General features: G+C 41.8%; 1 protein-coding gene across 24 annotated transcripts in view; it reads left to right on the top strand.

Annotated features, from left to right (window-relative positions):
- Positions 1-16,237, top strand: part of Neb (nebulin) — a 196,481-nt gene that overhangs the window by 91,996 nt on the left and 88,248 nt on the right. For all 24 annotated transcript variants that reach the window (XM_037204780.1, XM_037204781.1, XM_037204762.1 and 21 more), the window contains 10 exons: positions 387-698; positions 1,131-1,334; positions 2,182-2,286; positions 5,911-6,018; positions 7,092-7,403; positions 8,593-8,796; positions 10,322-10,426; positions 11,660-11,767; positions 13,465-13,776; positions 15,246-15,449. In XM_037204780.1, coding sequence (XP_037060675.1) covers positions 387-698; positions 1,131-1,334; positions 2,182-2,286; positions 5,911-6,018; positions 7,092-7,403; positions 8,593-8,796; positions 10,322-10,426; positions 11,660-11,767; positions 13,465-13,776; positions 15,246-15,449 — 1,974 coding nt within the window. The remainder of the gene's footprint in view (positions 1-386; positions 699-1,130; positions 1,335-2,181; positions 2,287-5,910; positions 6,019-7,091; positions 7,404-8,592; positions 8,797-10,321; positions 10,427-11,659; positions 11,768-13,464; positions 13,777-15,245; positions 15,450-16,237) is intronic.

The following is a 16,237-nucleotide window of genomic DNA, read 5'->3' as shown; positions in this document are numbered from 1 at the left end:
AGAAGAAATCACATCTACCAACTGAAGAATAATATTCTTGGAATCACACAAAAGATTTTTAGTTAGTGGTTTTACTGGCCAAAAGATAACGAGAAAGTTGGTACACATTTCTGATTCATCTTTTGAAAAATATTACTGCCTTTCAATCCAGAGACTTGATGTCTGCATGAAATAGCATAATTAAGCTTGGCCTGTTTCCCACCAGAGTGTTGCTGGGCCTTTAAACCACCATTTAGAATAGAGATAGGGAAATAACCAGGTAACTTTATTTCTCAGCAAGAACTGAAAAACAGCAAGATTTTAAACTAATTAAACTCTTAACCCATTCCATTAACTTTTGGGAAAAAAATAACTTTTGGAAAAAAAAATAACCCTTTTCATTTCAGTACAAATACAAAGATGGCTACCGCAAACAGCTGGGCCACCACATTGGAGCTCGGAACATCGAAGATGACCCCAAAATGGTGTGGTCCATGCATGTGGCCAAGATCCAGAGTGACAGGGAGTACAAGAAGGACTTTGAGAAGTGGAAGACCAAGTACAGCAGCCCGGTGGACATGCTGGGCGTGGTGCTGGCCAAGAAGTGCCAGACCTTGGTCAGCGACGTGGACTACAGGAACTACCTGCACCAGTGGACGTGCCTGCCTGACCAGAATGACGTCATCCATGCTCGGCAGGCCTACGACCTCCAGAGCGATGTGAGTGCTGAGATCTATGGGAGTTGCACTCATGGTAGTAATTCATAATAACATTTATGTTTAAGATTAGCTAGAACCCTCAGAGAGCTGATGCATCTTACTTCAACTGCTCATTTTTTAAGATACCTTTTATTTATTTTTTTAAAGGAGAACATGATGCCACAAGATAAAATACAATCTTGCCTTCATGTTTTTAAAGACATATACAAAGCTTCATTTCCCAAAGTTTCTAGTCCTTGTTCTTCGTTTTTTTGAGACCAGGTGTCATAACAAGTTCAGTAGCACTTGCTTTTGGATCTCATTAGAACATTTGTAATCTTTTAGTGGATAAGTGGAAATGACTGGACTCCCATTGGGTCTCTGGGTGTGGTCAAGTGTTAGATCAACACAAGAGATTCTTGGTGATAACATCTACCCTTCTCTTCTTCCCAGAATGTGTACAAGGCAGATCTCCAGTGGATGAGAGGCATTGGCTGGGTCCCTATTGGGTCTCTGGATGTGGTCAAGTGCAAGAGAGCCGCAGAGATCCTGAGTGACAACATCTACCGCCAGCCTCCAAATAAGTTCAAGTTCACCAGTATAACTGATTCTCTAGAGCAGGTGCTGGCCAAGAGCAACGCCCTCAACATGAACAAGGTGAGAGCCCAGTCTAAGGAGAAACAAAGCAGGAGTATGGATCATTTAGAACAAATAGCTACGGTCTGTAAGTTAGTCTTTTTTATTTTATCCAGTTAAATTCTTACCCAAAGCAGAATGGTTTATTTGAGCTCTATGTACCCTTATATAAGAATTTCAAATACAGATGGGAGTTTCTGCTTTGCTGTCTCTTTGTGAAATGGTCAGTGTTGCAAATAGGATTCTTTGGGGCTTGAAATATGGTTCAGAGGTTAAAAGTGCCTACTGCCCTTGCCCAGGAACCAAGTCAGTGCCTAGCAGCCATGCAGGGCAGCTAACCATTGTCTGTAAGTACAGCTTCAAGGGATCTGACCTCTCTGGCTTCTGCGGGCACTTGCACTCATGTGCACATACCCACACACAGACCCACATGCATGCACATGATTAAAAGTTAAAAAATATCAAAATCGAATGGCTTTGGGGCTCAACATCTTTTAAGTCTGTTAGAGTAGTATATTGTTGGTATTGAATCTTCTTTAAACTTATGAAAAGAGTTTTAATATAGTCAGAGTAAACATGTGGATACATAAACATGCTGGGGAAACACTTGATTTTGAAATTTTAATTGGGTTTTGAGTGGCCTGGTAGTGTGTGTGTGTTTGCTTCTCTGTATATTTTCTCATGTTAATGTATGCATATATTTAGCTATCGTAGACACCCAGTAGAAATCAAAGGGATTGAGACGAGTGTGAAGCAAATCCACAGCACAGTAGGCAGAGGCTGCTTTTCAATTTGCTCGTGGTCTCTCCACTAAAGCTCCTGTTTAAAACATGGCTTTTCTGAATCTTCTATTGTTTTCTCTTCACAGCGCTTGTACACAGAAGCCTGGGACAAAGACAAGACCCAAATCCACATTATGCCTGATACACCCGAGATTATGTTGGCCAGACAAAATAAAATAAACTACAGTGAGGTAAGGCAGTCAGCTCTTTATTTCCTTCATCTGTTCACACTGATTTTTGCTAATGTAGGAACATCAGACTTCCGTTCATCACAGTCATGATGTAGTCCACTATACTTAGTTTTGTTTTTTATACTCACTATCTTACTTTGAATTGAGATATAATTGAATCAAAAATAATTAAATAGAAAGACAAACACAGAACTAACAGCCCTTACAATCAATCAATAACAAATAAACAATAATTTCAATTAAAAGTAGTTATTGCTGGAGCTAGAAAAGTGAGTCAGTGGGTGAAGTACTTGCTGTGGGAACATTTTGGCCTGGTTCAGAGCCCATGAAACCGTGTGATGTCAGATGTGCTAGTGAGCATCTTAACTCCAGAACTAATGAAAGGTAGGGGTAGAGACAGAATTCCTGAAAATCCCCAGGCTGGCGAGCCAGGCACACATGGGAGAGGCTGTGTCAAACAGGATAGAAAGTGAAAACTGATGCTCAAGATTGTCCTCTGGCTCCACAAGTGCACTGTGGCATGTGTGTGCCTGGACACACGCACATGCGCGCGCACACACACACACACACACACACACACACACACACAAGCATGTACGGGGGGGAGGCGCAAGGAGAGAGAGATGCACACACACAAGGATCCACAGGAATTGTGTTGTCCATCAAATTAGAACTTGTTTTAAAGTGTATTCTTCATGTTTGTTTTCCTTAGTTACACCATCCTTAAAATCTCTAGAAACTTCTGTGGTAACAAAATGAGGTAAAATCTATATCATGGGTAGGATGGGAACTGATGTAATGGTGGATTAATAAATTTTAATTTCCTTCTTTTGCCCTCAAGTCACCATGAAAATTAATATGAGGACCCAAAGAGGGATGCATGCATTTCCCTGAGAAGGGGAAATAGGAGAAAATTAAATGTATTTAATATATTCAAAATAACAAAGTTTATTAATACGATCCAAATGATAGTGGTTTTTTTTTTTTAATTCATCCTTTTCAAAATTGCCTAAGGGCAATGAAACCAATTTCTGTCGTTGAAGTTTATTAGATACATTAGGATCTAAGGGAAAAACAATTGTCTTTGCAGTGCAGAATTACTACTACATAAGTAGTTTCTTACTCAATGTTCTTGTCCAAGTGGAGGACAGGCTCCTACCTTGGCTCAGCCGCATTAGAGGCAATGCTGCCCTAGCTCATCCACATTAGGGAGGCTCCTGCCCTGGCTCAGCCACATTAGGGCAGGCTCGTGCTCCGGCTCAGTCACGTTAGGGCAGGCTCCTGACCCAGCTCAGCCACATTAGGGAAGCTCCTGCCCTGGCTCAGCCACATTAGGGAAGCTCCTGCCCTGGCTCAGCCACATTAGGGAGGGTTTCGCTGTTGAGCTTGGCCTCGCTGAACCTAAGGCAGATGCAGCTAACTTCTGTCCCAGGTTATACCTGAGGAGAAATGAAGTAAGATTTCCTTTTAGACTACTAAGACTATATTGGGATATTTTTTAATTCTAAAATTTCCAACTTGGTTTTCTTTCTTTAAAATGCCAAGACTAATTCACCAACCTCTGTTTTCTGAGGATGAGGTTTAAGAATGGCCCTCTTAAATGACTTTGAAAGCCATTACCAAGTGCCTTCACCCCACAGTTCACTCCTTGAGTGTCCATGAGACGAACACACCTCAGCCTTTTCTCTTGTATGCTCATCCATCTATTCCAGTCCCCTTGCATGTGTGACTTCCCAAAACAAGCTTTAAAACACAGCCTTGGAGATCATGAAAAGTGCTGTCTGCCTCAAAACACCATGCCTCTTTCAAAGATTGGGAAAATTAAAGAAATTTGACCTGAGGTGAGGAGATGGTTTCAGACCATTTTCCCCACTTGTACATGAGGACATACTTAAACATTTGTTCTGGAGTGCAAAGACATAATAAATGGATTACATGACTTGACAGTTATAAAAGAAATATTCTAGGGCTGTGGAGGTGACTGAGCAGTTAAGAGAACTCCTGGCTCTTCCAGAGGACCCAGGTCCCAGTATTCCACATAGATTAGCTTTCAACCACCTGTAACTCTGTCTCCAGGGGATCAGATGCCCTCTTCTGCCGTCCTCTAGAGCCCACACACACTTGGCGTATGTTCACACAGAACACATAGACATACCCATAAGTAAAAATGAAATAAATCTTCTGTAAAATAACATTTGGGAGTGAAGTTTGTGGTGTCTATAATTTTCTCTTAACTGGTTGAATAATTTAAAATAAATTGAAAAGGCTGCAGAGCACTGCATTTGGTTTAACCTCTATCATCAAAGTGGTCTTTATTGATAGAGAAATACATGTAGCAAATAAAAAAGAGATACATTCAGCACAAAGAAAGAGGGCAGGAGAGAAACACAAACACGGGGAGAAGCTGGGTGTCCACTGATGTGGACTTTGTCTTGAAACTTTCTATAGGTTTTCCAAAGAGGAAAATGCCCATTCTGAAGCGTCAAAACATCTATAAAAATATTTGCCCAAGTGTGATTACATAAAGGCCTTACTTTTTAAAAAGCAAAGGGCACCCCTGTGTCGCTAGTTCGGCACCGTAGATCGGACGGAGGGTATTCAAGCAAAACCGTGCAGACAGACCATTTAACTCGTTAGTGCCCATCAGAATCTTTTCCACTCAAAGCTCAGTGTGCCTCTCTAAGTAACACATCACATTAAGAGATCTAGTAACCTTTTACAATTAAAATTTGTTCATTAAAGTAAATATTTTGCCAAGCATGGTGCACACACCATTCAACTTTTCTCAGCACCGAGGAACATGAGGCCAGAGGATTGATTGTAAGTTCCAGGCCAGCCTGGGCTGCACAGTGAGACACTGTCATGAAGTCAGACAGAGTGTTGGTTTCGATTTGTTGATGAGCAGTATTAACAGTGATTATAAAGTACACTATTTTAGAAGGATACAAAATTGGTCAAAATTTTTGTGAACAAAGAAATTTTTAAGAAGTCTTTTGTCACAAAAATTGAACAGTGATGATGTTTTCTCAGTTCTAAGAAAAAAAATAGAATCTTCTTTTTTGACTCATAAGTCTTTGGTATCTGCTGTCCCTGTATCTGCTGCCAATTTCCAGCAGTTGAGACCAGTTACTAGTGAGCAATTAACTATTAACAGATTTTAGATGCATTCGCCCAGTCTTATTGCAGCATACTTCTGATTATGAACACATGCTTATAGTGATTTATTATATATTATTATACAGTGATGCTGGCTGCCAGGTAAAATTATTCCTATTTCAAATCTGGAGTTCTAGCATACTTCTTGGCTGTTTTATGAAAGGAGAAGGTGCTTACTGGCTTAAACATAACCGAGAACTGCTGACTTAGTGTCTAAACCTACAAGGATTTGTACAAGAAGGTGTGATGTTATGATTTACTGAATGCGAAATTTCCATTAACTTAATAGCTTGGAAAAATTCTTTTATGTTGATGTTGTTATGTTGTTTTACTTTGGTTAAGACTGCATAGTTCTACATCCAAGGGTTGTCCTCTTTTGGCAAAAAAAAAAAAAAAAAAAAAAAAAAAATGTGGCTTTTCAAGCAGATGTGAGTTCTACAACTAAAAGTAACTTTCTTCTTTCCCCAGAGCCTCTATCGCCAGGCCATGGAAGAAGCTAAGAAGGAAGGCTACGACTTGAGAAGTGATGCCATCCCCATCGTGGCTGCCAAGGCTTCCCGAGACATTGCTAGTGATGTAAGTGCTGACTCTGTAACCGGTCAGGCCAGCCACTGGCACAGGGGATCACATTTCTGTATTTGTGTAATTTTGTAGAACTTCTCGTTGGTCATCATGCACCTCACCACCCCCCACTGAGTAGAACTGGGACAGTGGGTAACCCACTCATGTCCCCCCGCCCCCCCTCATAGTCTACACTGCACTGTGCTCCGTTGACCTTGCTTTTTCTTGGTTAAACAGAGCAGGTGTCTTGCAGTCCTATGGACTTGGTTGAGCAGCTCATGGAACCTCATGATACACTCGGGACAATGACACCAAAAATGAAATAGGCGTATCCGAGTTTGCCCACACAGGAAGGGAGGTGGAGGATAGCCAAAGGCTGAGGGTCCCTTTGTTCTGAGGTTTATAAAGTCATGATTTCTGTACTCTAAAAATGAAGTTTCCCGGACATGTTTAAAGTTATCAAAAGCAGAAGCAGTGTCCATCTTCATGGCTTGTGAACCTTTCTAGTTATGGTCAGAAAAGGTGGAACTAACTGCAGTAACTGTTTTGTAAGGGTGTGATTAAATAGTACTCCTCTTTTCCCATTGTCAGGTAAAACGTCTCCATATCTTTCTCATTTCATGAAACCAAAACTCCACACCTAACTAAATAACACAAACCGTCATTTTCAAAACTGTGCCTCCTGGCTTGTATGTACGCTCCTATAGGCTATATGTAGTTTGAATAACATATGTGCTATATTTCTCTGCCTTTCCAAGGAGAAGATGCCTGGGTGCCATGTAGGCACACACCCTGGGGTGGTCTCTACCAGGGTAGAGACTGGTAGGGCTTCTGGGGCACTGGATTGGCTTGTGGCTACGATTGGACAGCCTCTTTCAGTGTTCACTTTTGGCCAGTTTTTGCCAGCATGGTTCCCTGGGATTTACAGAAAGAACAAGGAGGCTCTTCTTGCCCCAAGGCATCACGCATCTTGCTGGGAGAACCCCGCTGTCTTCTGATTTCACAGAGGGCACCCTCACTGGGGCAGTAGGCAGTGGTTCTCTCCATCTCCTCCTCCTTCCTTATGCTCTGGGTTGTGTCTCTTTCAGTACAAATATAAAGAAGCCTACCGGAAGCAGTTGGGTCACCACATTGGTGCCCGAGCAATACACGATGATCCCAAGATGATGTGGTCCCTCCACATTGCCAAAGTGCAGAGTGACCGTGAATATAAGAAAGAATTTGAGAAATACAAGACAAGATACAGCAGCCCAGTGGACATGCTTGGTATTGTTTTGGCCAAGAAATGTCAGACTTTGGTCAGTGATGTGGACTACAAACACCCCCTGCATGAATGGACGTGCCTGCCAGACCAGAATGATGTCATACAGGCTCGGAAAGCATATGACCTCCAGAGTGACGTAAGTATCCCTGATAAAGGATAAAAACAGATAAGAGGAAAATCTGTGAGATTCTGATTAGTGTCAAGGGCCTGGAATCCATATGCCCCTAGAAGTATGCAATAAAGGTCTGAAAGGATTTCTCATTGGAAACCAATCCCCCAAAAGTTATGGGTAAAAAGGAAAGAAATACTATCAACATTATACAAGATTTAGTTTCCTGGTGATCCAGGCCTCTTTTGACTGAATGGGCTAAAGCTTAGGCCTCAAAATAGCACTGCCGACCCAGCCACTGTGGCTCACACCTGTAAATCCCAGAAGTGGAGGCAGGGAGATTGGGAGTTCAAAGCCAGCCTTAGCTATAAGACCCTATCAAGGAAGGAAGGAAGGAAGGGAGGGAGGGAGGGAGGGAGGGAGGGAGGGAGGGAGGGAGGGAGGGAGGGAGGAAGGGAGGGAGGAAGGAAGGAAAAGAAAAAAAAGAAATGAAGTATTACTGGTGACTTTGTGGACAACAAAGTAGAAGTGAGAGAGAATACATGTTGGCAGAGGCTAATGGAGAGTGGGAATGAAAGTGTATTGTTTGACAGTACTTTAATAACTGTTTATACTTTAAATTTACCGGGAAATAAGAAGACATCCTTGCTTTTTCAAAGTAAATTATCTTATATTAGCAGTTAGCTCATCTTCTCAAGAATATACTGGATAAATACCTAATATCTTTACATCTTCACATTTCCTTTACTTACTTGATATTTGGGGATTTTTAGAGATGGAAATTAAGGCAGGGGTTTTGTGATTGCCATACTTTGTGCCATTGGTCTGCTCATGCACGTGGTTTAATTTGAAATGATTAGAACACATTTTCCAAGGCTTAAGGAGCACTGGTCCTCTGTGAAAGATCTTGTAAAAATTTTAAGGACAGAATAATGTCCTTTTTTAAAAAGCTTAAGAAAAAAATCTTTAGAGAATTCAAGGGTTAGTCAGTGATGGGGGTCTGAGTATGCTGACAACTTTGACTGTTCAGCGGGAATTCTATTCCTTTTTTCATTAATTAATTTCTAAAGGGTTTTGGACATATGTATATTATATGTTGAGCATATTTCTACAAACACCTGCCTACCTTCAGTATTCCTGTTTCTTGAGTGTGATATGTTTTAAGTTGAATCAAAAAAGAATAGTTAATGCAGCTTTCTTACCTGTTGGTCTTCAGAATCTGTACAAGGCCGACCTTGAATGGATGAAAGGCATTGGCTGGGTTCCCATTGGTTCCTTGGAGGTTGTTAAAGCCAAGAGGGCCACAGAGATACTAAGTGATAATATCTACCGCCAGCGTCCAGACACGTTGAAATTTACCAGCATAACTGACTCACTGGAGCAGGTGCTGGCAAAGAATAACAAGATAAACATGAACAAGGTGAGTCTTCCCTCTCCACCAGGAAGCCTCGACAGTTACCACAGGGCAGGACGAAGACTGTGACACGCTGTTATGTCTCAACGGTTCCGCTAAGGCTTCTCAGACCTTCTAAAATGACTTGAACAGGCATATGAAGTGTGTCTTGGAAGCTCTCCCCCCTCATCTCTCTCACCCCTTGCCCACAGCCCCTTTTGTATTATTACCCACCCAGTCTCTCTTCTGCTTTTGTGGGCTGTGCATTGCTTTTTCTTCCCCTCGACTCCAGATTCTTTAGCTTTTTCTTGACCTTCTTTCTAGTTTTTGAAAGCTTTACACTACATTTACACTCATTGACATTCTCTATTACATTTTACTTATTTCTTTACTTACCTATGTTGTGTGTGTGTTTGTGTATACACATGTGTGCCGTAGCATGCGTGTGGAGGTTAGATGACATGTGTGTTTGTGTATACACAGTACAAACTAGGGTCTCCATATTACAAGTGGTTTTGCTTTCTGAGCTTAGATTACCTGTCTTAACATAAATGTTTTTCTATTGAGATATATTTATTACTTGGTGATACATCAAAATATTAAACTCTTGTTAAAAGTACTATGAAAAAGAGGAGTGAAGTTGAGAGGGGTGTTTTAGGGGAGCCCAGAAGAAGTTGGAGGAGAAGATTTGATCAAGATACATTGTATGCTGTGTTAGGTTACTATTGCCGTGATGAAACACCATGAGCAAAGCAGCTTGGGGAGGGGAGGGTTTGTTTGGCTTACACTTGCACATCACAGTCCATCACTGAAGGAAGTCAGGACAGGAACTCACACAGGGCGGGAACCCGGAGGCAGGAGCTGATGCAGAGGCCATGGAGGGGTGCTGCTCACTGGCTTGCTCCTTGTGGCTTGCTCTGCCTTTTTGATAGAACCCAGGACCACCAGCCCAGGGGTGGCACCACCCACAATGGGCTGAGCCCTCCCCCACCAATCACTAATTAAGAAAATGCCCTACAGGCTTGCCTATAGCCTGATCTTACGGAAGCATATTATCAATTGAAGTTCCCTTCTATCAGATGGCTCTAACCTGTGTCAAGTTTGGCATAAAACTAGCCAGCACATGTACACTTACAACATTTTCAAAGAATAAATTTGAAATATTACCTAAAATTCATACATTCTACATATAAAGCCTGGCATGATGGTCCATGCTTGCAATCCCAGTACTTGGGAGGTAGAGACAGGAGGATCCAGAGTTGAAGGTTATATGTAATGATTTTGAAGCTAAAGTGAGCTGTAGGAAACCCCGCCTCAAGAAAGAAACAGCAAATACTATGAGACAATAATTCCTTCTCAGGCAGATTTTTAAATACCACAACCCAACTATGCTTTGCAGAACTGTTGAATTCTTCAATAGTGAAAGTATTTATTTATAAAAATTTTTAGTAAGGGATGTAGCCTTAATAAATTTAGTTCTACTTTGTATCAAAGAAATGACAGCTTCTGTGGACACCAAAACAATTGTCTCCTTTTTTTTTTTTTTTAATAGCGCTTGTACACTGAAGCCTGGGACAATGACAAGAAAACCATCCACGTCATGCCCGACACACCGGAAATCATGCTGGCCAAACTCAACAGGATCAACTACAGTGAGGCGAGTGTCCCGAGAGGCAAATGGGGGTTCACACTGTTTCCCTTGGTTAAATGCTCTGGCTAATTGATTGCCTGCCCTATAACCGACATTGTTGGCAAGAGAAACAGCCACCCTTGATTTAACCTTGGGCTGTGTTGTGGGTCCACAAGGAAGGCCAGGCTTTGGTGACCAGTCAGGAAGTGGAGTGCCTATAGGGCAATGTCCTGAGAGTGCCACTCCTCTAGAATGTTCCCTTGGGTCAGCTGTGGGTACAAGGTCTCCGTAGTCAGCCGCCACAAGTGCAGCCCTGCGCCTACGGATTTGCACCCAGCTTCAAGATACTCGAGAACACCGGACCCATTCTGAAAGTGAATGTAGATTTTTATTGTCGTTGTTCCCTGAATCATATAGCATGTAACTATTTACATATTTATGTTATAGTGTGTATCATAAGTAGCCTGGAGACGATTTACAACATATCTAGGATGGTCAGGCAAAGCAGGTCATGTTTGTAAATCCCAGCACTCAGAAGAAAGGCTGAGGCAGGAGGCTCGTGAGGTTGAGCATGCTCTGGGTCCAGACCCGCCTGAGCTTGTTCAAGACTTGAAAAGGGAGATACATACAGAAGGATGCGTATAAGCTACTGAACCCCATTCACATAAGGGACTTGAATGTCAAAGGACTTGGTATGGGGAGGAAGTTCTTAGAACAAAGTCTTCTCAGACCCTGATCTAAAGCTGAGTTCCTCTGCTCTCTCACTGTTTTTCATTTGATATTACTACACATATTCATCTGTTCGTCTCTGTCTGTAGAAATATTTTCATAATGGCCGTGATTCCAAATCAATCATGGGCCACTGTAGTAGTCCGTATGCACTGGGCTTTTCATAAAATCAAATATATTCTATTTTAAAACACTTCCTTACTCTTTCTCCTTCCATAGTAAGATGGCATTTTTTAAGATTCTGAGGCACTAGTAAGCATTGGATTTTGATATGCACTCATTTGGGAAAATAAATTTTTTGCAACCACGTGTTGATGCACCCCCAAACTGTTTTCAGATTTATCAGTCAGGAAAACCTGATGTTTCAAACATATGCCTGAGCATCTGTGGCCTGTGAAACGTAATTACCTTTGAAGCCACCAGAAAGAACATTTAGGGGATTCATTTTAACTGAAATGAGGACAAAAAAAATTAGCAGGAATCAGCTTCATTTCTTCTGAAGAGAGTGGTGACTAAGGACTCTTTCCACAGAAACTCTACAAAGTGGCGCTGGAGGAGGCCAGGAAGCAAGGCTATGACCTGCGCCTGGATGCCATCCCCATCCGAGCAGCCAAGGCTTCCAGAGAGATCGCTAGTGACGTAAGTTGATTTTTGTTTCTGAAGAAGCATTTCTTTTGTAAAAAATGTTGTCACATGGGAGCTTGCAGGGCGTTTCTCTCCAGAACTTGCTTGCACTTCCAAGTTTCACCCTCCTCTAGGGGCTCCCCTCCTACACAGAGTTAAAGTGTGAAGGGCAGGAAGGAACTGACCCCTGCCCGTTATGCTTGTCAGTCAGATAAAGACCATCTGTTTCTTTAAAACAGCAATTTTTTTGTTTGGGTTTTTGTTTGTTTTGTATTTATTTATTCTTACATCCCAACCACAGTTTCCCCTCTCTCCTCTCCTCTCAGTTCCTCCTACCACTGCCCCACCCCCATCCACTCCTCCTTTTCTGTGCAGAAAAGGGCAGGACTCCCATGGATATCAACCAGCCGTGGTATATCCAGTAGAGGTGATTCTAGGCATCTCCTCTCCTACTAAGGCTGGACTAGGCAATCTGGTAAGAGGAAAGGATCCCAAAAGCAGACAACAGAGTCAGAGACAGCCCCTGCTCCCACTGTTAGATGCCCCACAAGAAGACCGAACTACACAACTGTCACATACATGCAGAGGGCCTAGGTCAGTCTTGGGCAGGTTCCCTGGTTGCTGGTTCAGTCTCTAAAGCAGTAATTGTTTTTAAAGACCTGCTGATTTGTTTCATTTTGTTTTCTGGTACTGGGGATGGAACCCAGGTGACGACTCTGCCACCCAGCTGTGTCCCAGTCCATATTTTATTTTTGAACCTCAGAAATTGGGCACTAGTTAATCCAGGTATTTATGAAATTCCAATGACTGGCACTACAGATAAACTCTACCAATGTGGGTATGATCTTTTCCCTGTTGTTTCCATGTATTTACTGGGGCATGGAAGAAGGCTGGATGGAGGCCATGGCTGGATGGTGGGCATGGTTTAGAGTTTTCATCCTTTGTAACTCTCTCTGAACTTCTCTTGTAAGAAGTCCATGTTAGGAACTGACAAACTGGGAAGCAAGTGGGACTTCTCAGCGTTCATCCCTCCCTTCTCTCCTTTTCTATGAATAAGAAACACCTTCAGAGAGTGTCTCTGTCCTCTGCACCCAGCCACCTCCTTGATACACAAGCTCTTCCCCTGCCCCAGTCCCAGACCTTGAGCTGACCCTTCCTTCAATTATCACAGTAGTCTCAGCTGCTAAGCTGGGAACGCCCACTCTCTGCCTCTCATGGTAAAGTGGGCCATGATATGTTGTTTTTGAACTTTAAAAGTTGAAAGATTCTAAACCCCAAGGAATGATTCTCCTGGCAAAATATTGGTGATGTTGATGGGCTAATAAAGAGAATAGTTCCATGACACATAAACTCTGCCTAGATGTAATGCATGTCCTTGACCAAGGAATTCATTCTAAGGTCTAACAACAAGAGAGATATTCTAAAATATTTTTAGTGTTAATGGTTTAAAAAAAACACTATATGTTTGCTTGCTAAGGAATTCAGTGTATACTTGGTAGTGTAGTTTAGAGAAGGCAGGATACAAAATACAGGGAGCCCTGCAGTCTAGGCTCAGTCCTGCTACAAACTGTGATGGACTATGACCATCAGGACCCTGTTTTATAAATGGGGTAGGTGATAGATGTCTTTGTTCTACGTGATAATAATGGGGAATATAGACAGAAGTAGTGTGTGTTCTTTTCATCAGATTTACATACCTCTTCTTTCTTCAGTACAAGTACAAGGAAGGCTACCGCAAGCAGCTGGGCCACCACATTGGGGCTCGGAACATCAAAGATGACCCCAAAATGATGTGGTCCATACATGTGGCCAAGATCCAGAGTGACAGGGAGTACAAGAAGGACTTTGAGAAGTGGAAGACCAAGTACAGCAGCCCGGTGGACATGCTGGGGGTGGTGCTGGCCAAGAAGTGCCAGATCCTTGTAAGCGACATAGACTACAAGCATCCTCTACACGAATGGACATGTCTGCCTGATCAGAATGATGTCATTCAGGCACGGAAGGCCTATGACCTGCAAAGTGATGTGAGTGGGTCTAATATTCTTCAGCTGTGTGTTCAAACAGTTTAGTGGGGAAATCTTAAATTCTCAGTGTCATGCAATCTTTGGGAAGTCTGATAAAAACCCATGAGCCTCTTTGCAAGACAGTGTTATGAAATATACAAAGTAAGCATTGGGCTCAAAGGAAACCAATCATATTGAGAATGTTTATGAAAATATTAAACCAAATCTGAGATTTGATAATATGCATATTTATTAACACATTAAATAGTTACAGCCATACATACAATATCTAGTTCTGGGTATAATACCTAATTCCCAAGACATGTGAAGGGCATAAATTTTTTAAGAAGTCTGTAACATCTGCAGTAATATAACAGTATCCTTAACACCTATTGCTAACTAACACACATGTAGTATTAATAGTACTGTAATCTGTTACTCATACTTTTACTTGCTTGAATGCTAGGTTTCAGTTAAATGTTAATAAAAATATGGATGTTAGATTTAGTTATGTCCAGGTTCACTGATGACAGACTAAGAATTCCTAATTTAAAGCAAACCAATTTTCCAGTTAGATTGATTGCATCATCCTTTTACTGACTCACTTTTCTTATATGAAGCATCAGTAATAACAATTGTGAATGAATGCTTAGGAATGAGTCATGCACAGTTTAACTAATTTCTAGGAAACTGAAATGTTACAGTGACCTAAAACACACAAGGGACACTTCCTTATTGGTTTAGTAGCTTCTTGTTTTGATTGGGCTCTGACTAAATAGTTGCTTTTGGAAGAATTGTAAAAGTAATGGTATTGTAAAAATACAGGGGGAAAATGGTCTTCAAAAAAACCATCAAAAGAAAATGTTGCCCTTACTTATAAGAAGAGTTCTCTTGTAGCTGATTATTTAAAGTCAATGAAAAAAATGAATACCAAGACAAGTAAAAAAGACTTAGAATAAATGCAAGAAAAAGTATGATTTAGAAGCATATATATATATATATATATATATATATATATATATATATATAAAATCATGTGAAAATACTACTTCTATTTGCACAAGAAAGCGTATTTATTCACAAGTGGTTGGTCGGTAGTATTCACCACATAACTGTGTCTGCCATGTAACCATCTGTGAAGGCTGCTACGGGACAGGATAGGCCCACTGTGTTCCAAGAGGATGATTCCCACATGAAGAGGTGTGAGTACCACATTAGACAGCAAGCACCTTTCTTCCAGAAGTCAGGCAGTAGTGTCCCTAATGCTGTTATGTTCCACTGAAATCAAATGTTGAAGACATTTTATGGGTCCTAGAAAAACAGCAAACATCAGCCAACTTCAGGGACAAGGTATTTGATAAGCTGTTTTAAACAAAGATGGATCTTCCTAACATTGTACACAAATACAATTCAGTAGTTATTTGTATGTGTTCAAAGTCAAATGCCAGGATGACTTGGTAATCCTGATTGCTTAACACTTCTGTCTTTAGGCTGTTTACAAGGCTGATCTTGAGTGGCTGAGAGGCATTGGATGGGTTCCCATTGGCTCTGTCGAGGTTGAGAAGGTGAAGAGAGCGGGCGAAATCCTGAGTGACAGGAAGTATCGCCAGCCTGCAGACCAGCTCAAGTTCACTTGTATCACAGACACCCCAGAAATTGTCCTGGCAAAGAATAATGCCATCACAATGAGCAAGGTGAGTCCTAAGTGGGTTTCTGCCACCAGAGTCAGACCTCCCATGGGCTTGGCCTGCGAGGTGGGAAAAGGCCAGATGAGCCAGGGAGCAACCATTGGGAAGGTGCCCCTTTCTGCAGCCTCCCGCAGAATGACTGCAGGGATTCTAGCTAGCCTCCTCCGCGTTTCTCCAACTGTGCCCTCTAATCCTGTGTGCATGTGAAAGCTGAGTGTGGGGTGATCTCCCTACACCACTGCACGAGCCCTGCTCAGCTGTGACCTGCCTCTGCGTGGAACACTGGCCCAAGTGGAGCAGACAGAGGTCCCTGGTTTTCTTGGTCCGTGTTTTATACAACAGCATAGTTGCCTCTTTGATTCTGCCGACTTAGGCTATGAAAATCCACTTTTGAAACTGAGCCAGAATCATCGCTTGCACTATTATCGCACGAGATAGAAGACTGTTTTCTGCAGAGTCCCATCTATCTGCTCATCCTTTACCAAATCAGTAGACCCTGATAGGTGCATTCACATTTTAGGTTGAGTGGAACTTACATAAGTTCTCCTAACCCTGCCTGGATGTCTTTCAGTCATTCTGATAGTGAGAGTGAGCTCTCAGAAGAAATTAGAAATTGCCTCTCAGAGACAGTTTGCAGAATGAAACTCTAGAGTTTGCAGAATGAAACTCCAGAAACTTGTTTACACTGCACCATACCCATCAAGAACACTACAAAGAAAAACACACACAGAGAGAAATAGAGACAGAGAGAATCTACTATGACTCAAGGCATTTTACATATTATAATCCTTTAA

The sequence above is a fragment of the Peromyscus leucopus genome, chromosome 4 (assembly GCF_004664715.2).
Source record: "Peromyscus leucopus breed LL Stock chromosome 4, UCI_PerLeu_2.1, whole genome shotgun sequence".
Taxonomy (NCBI): Eukaryota; Metazoa; Chordata; class Mammalia; order Rodentia; family Cricetidae; genus Peromyscus; species Peromyscus leucopus.
Note: the sequence above shows the minus strand (reverse complement) of the source record. Positions and strands in the feature narration are given on the sequence as shown.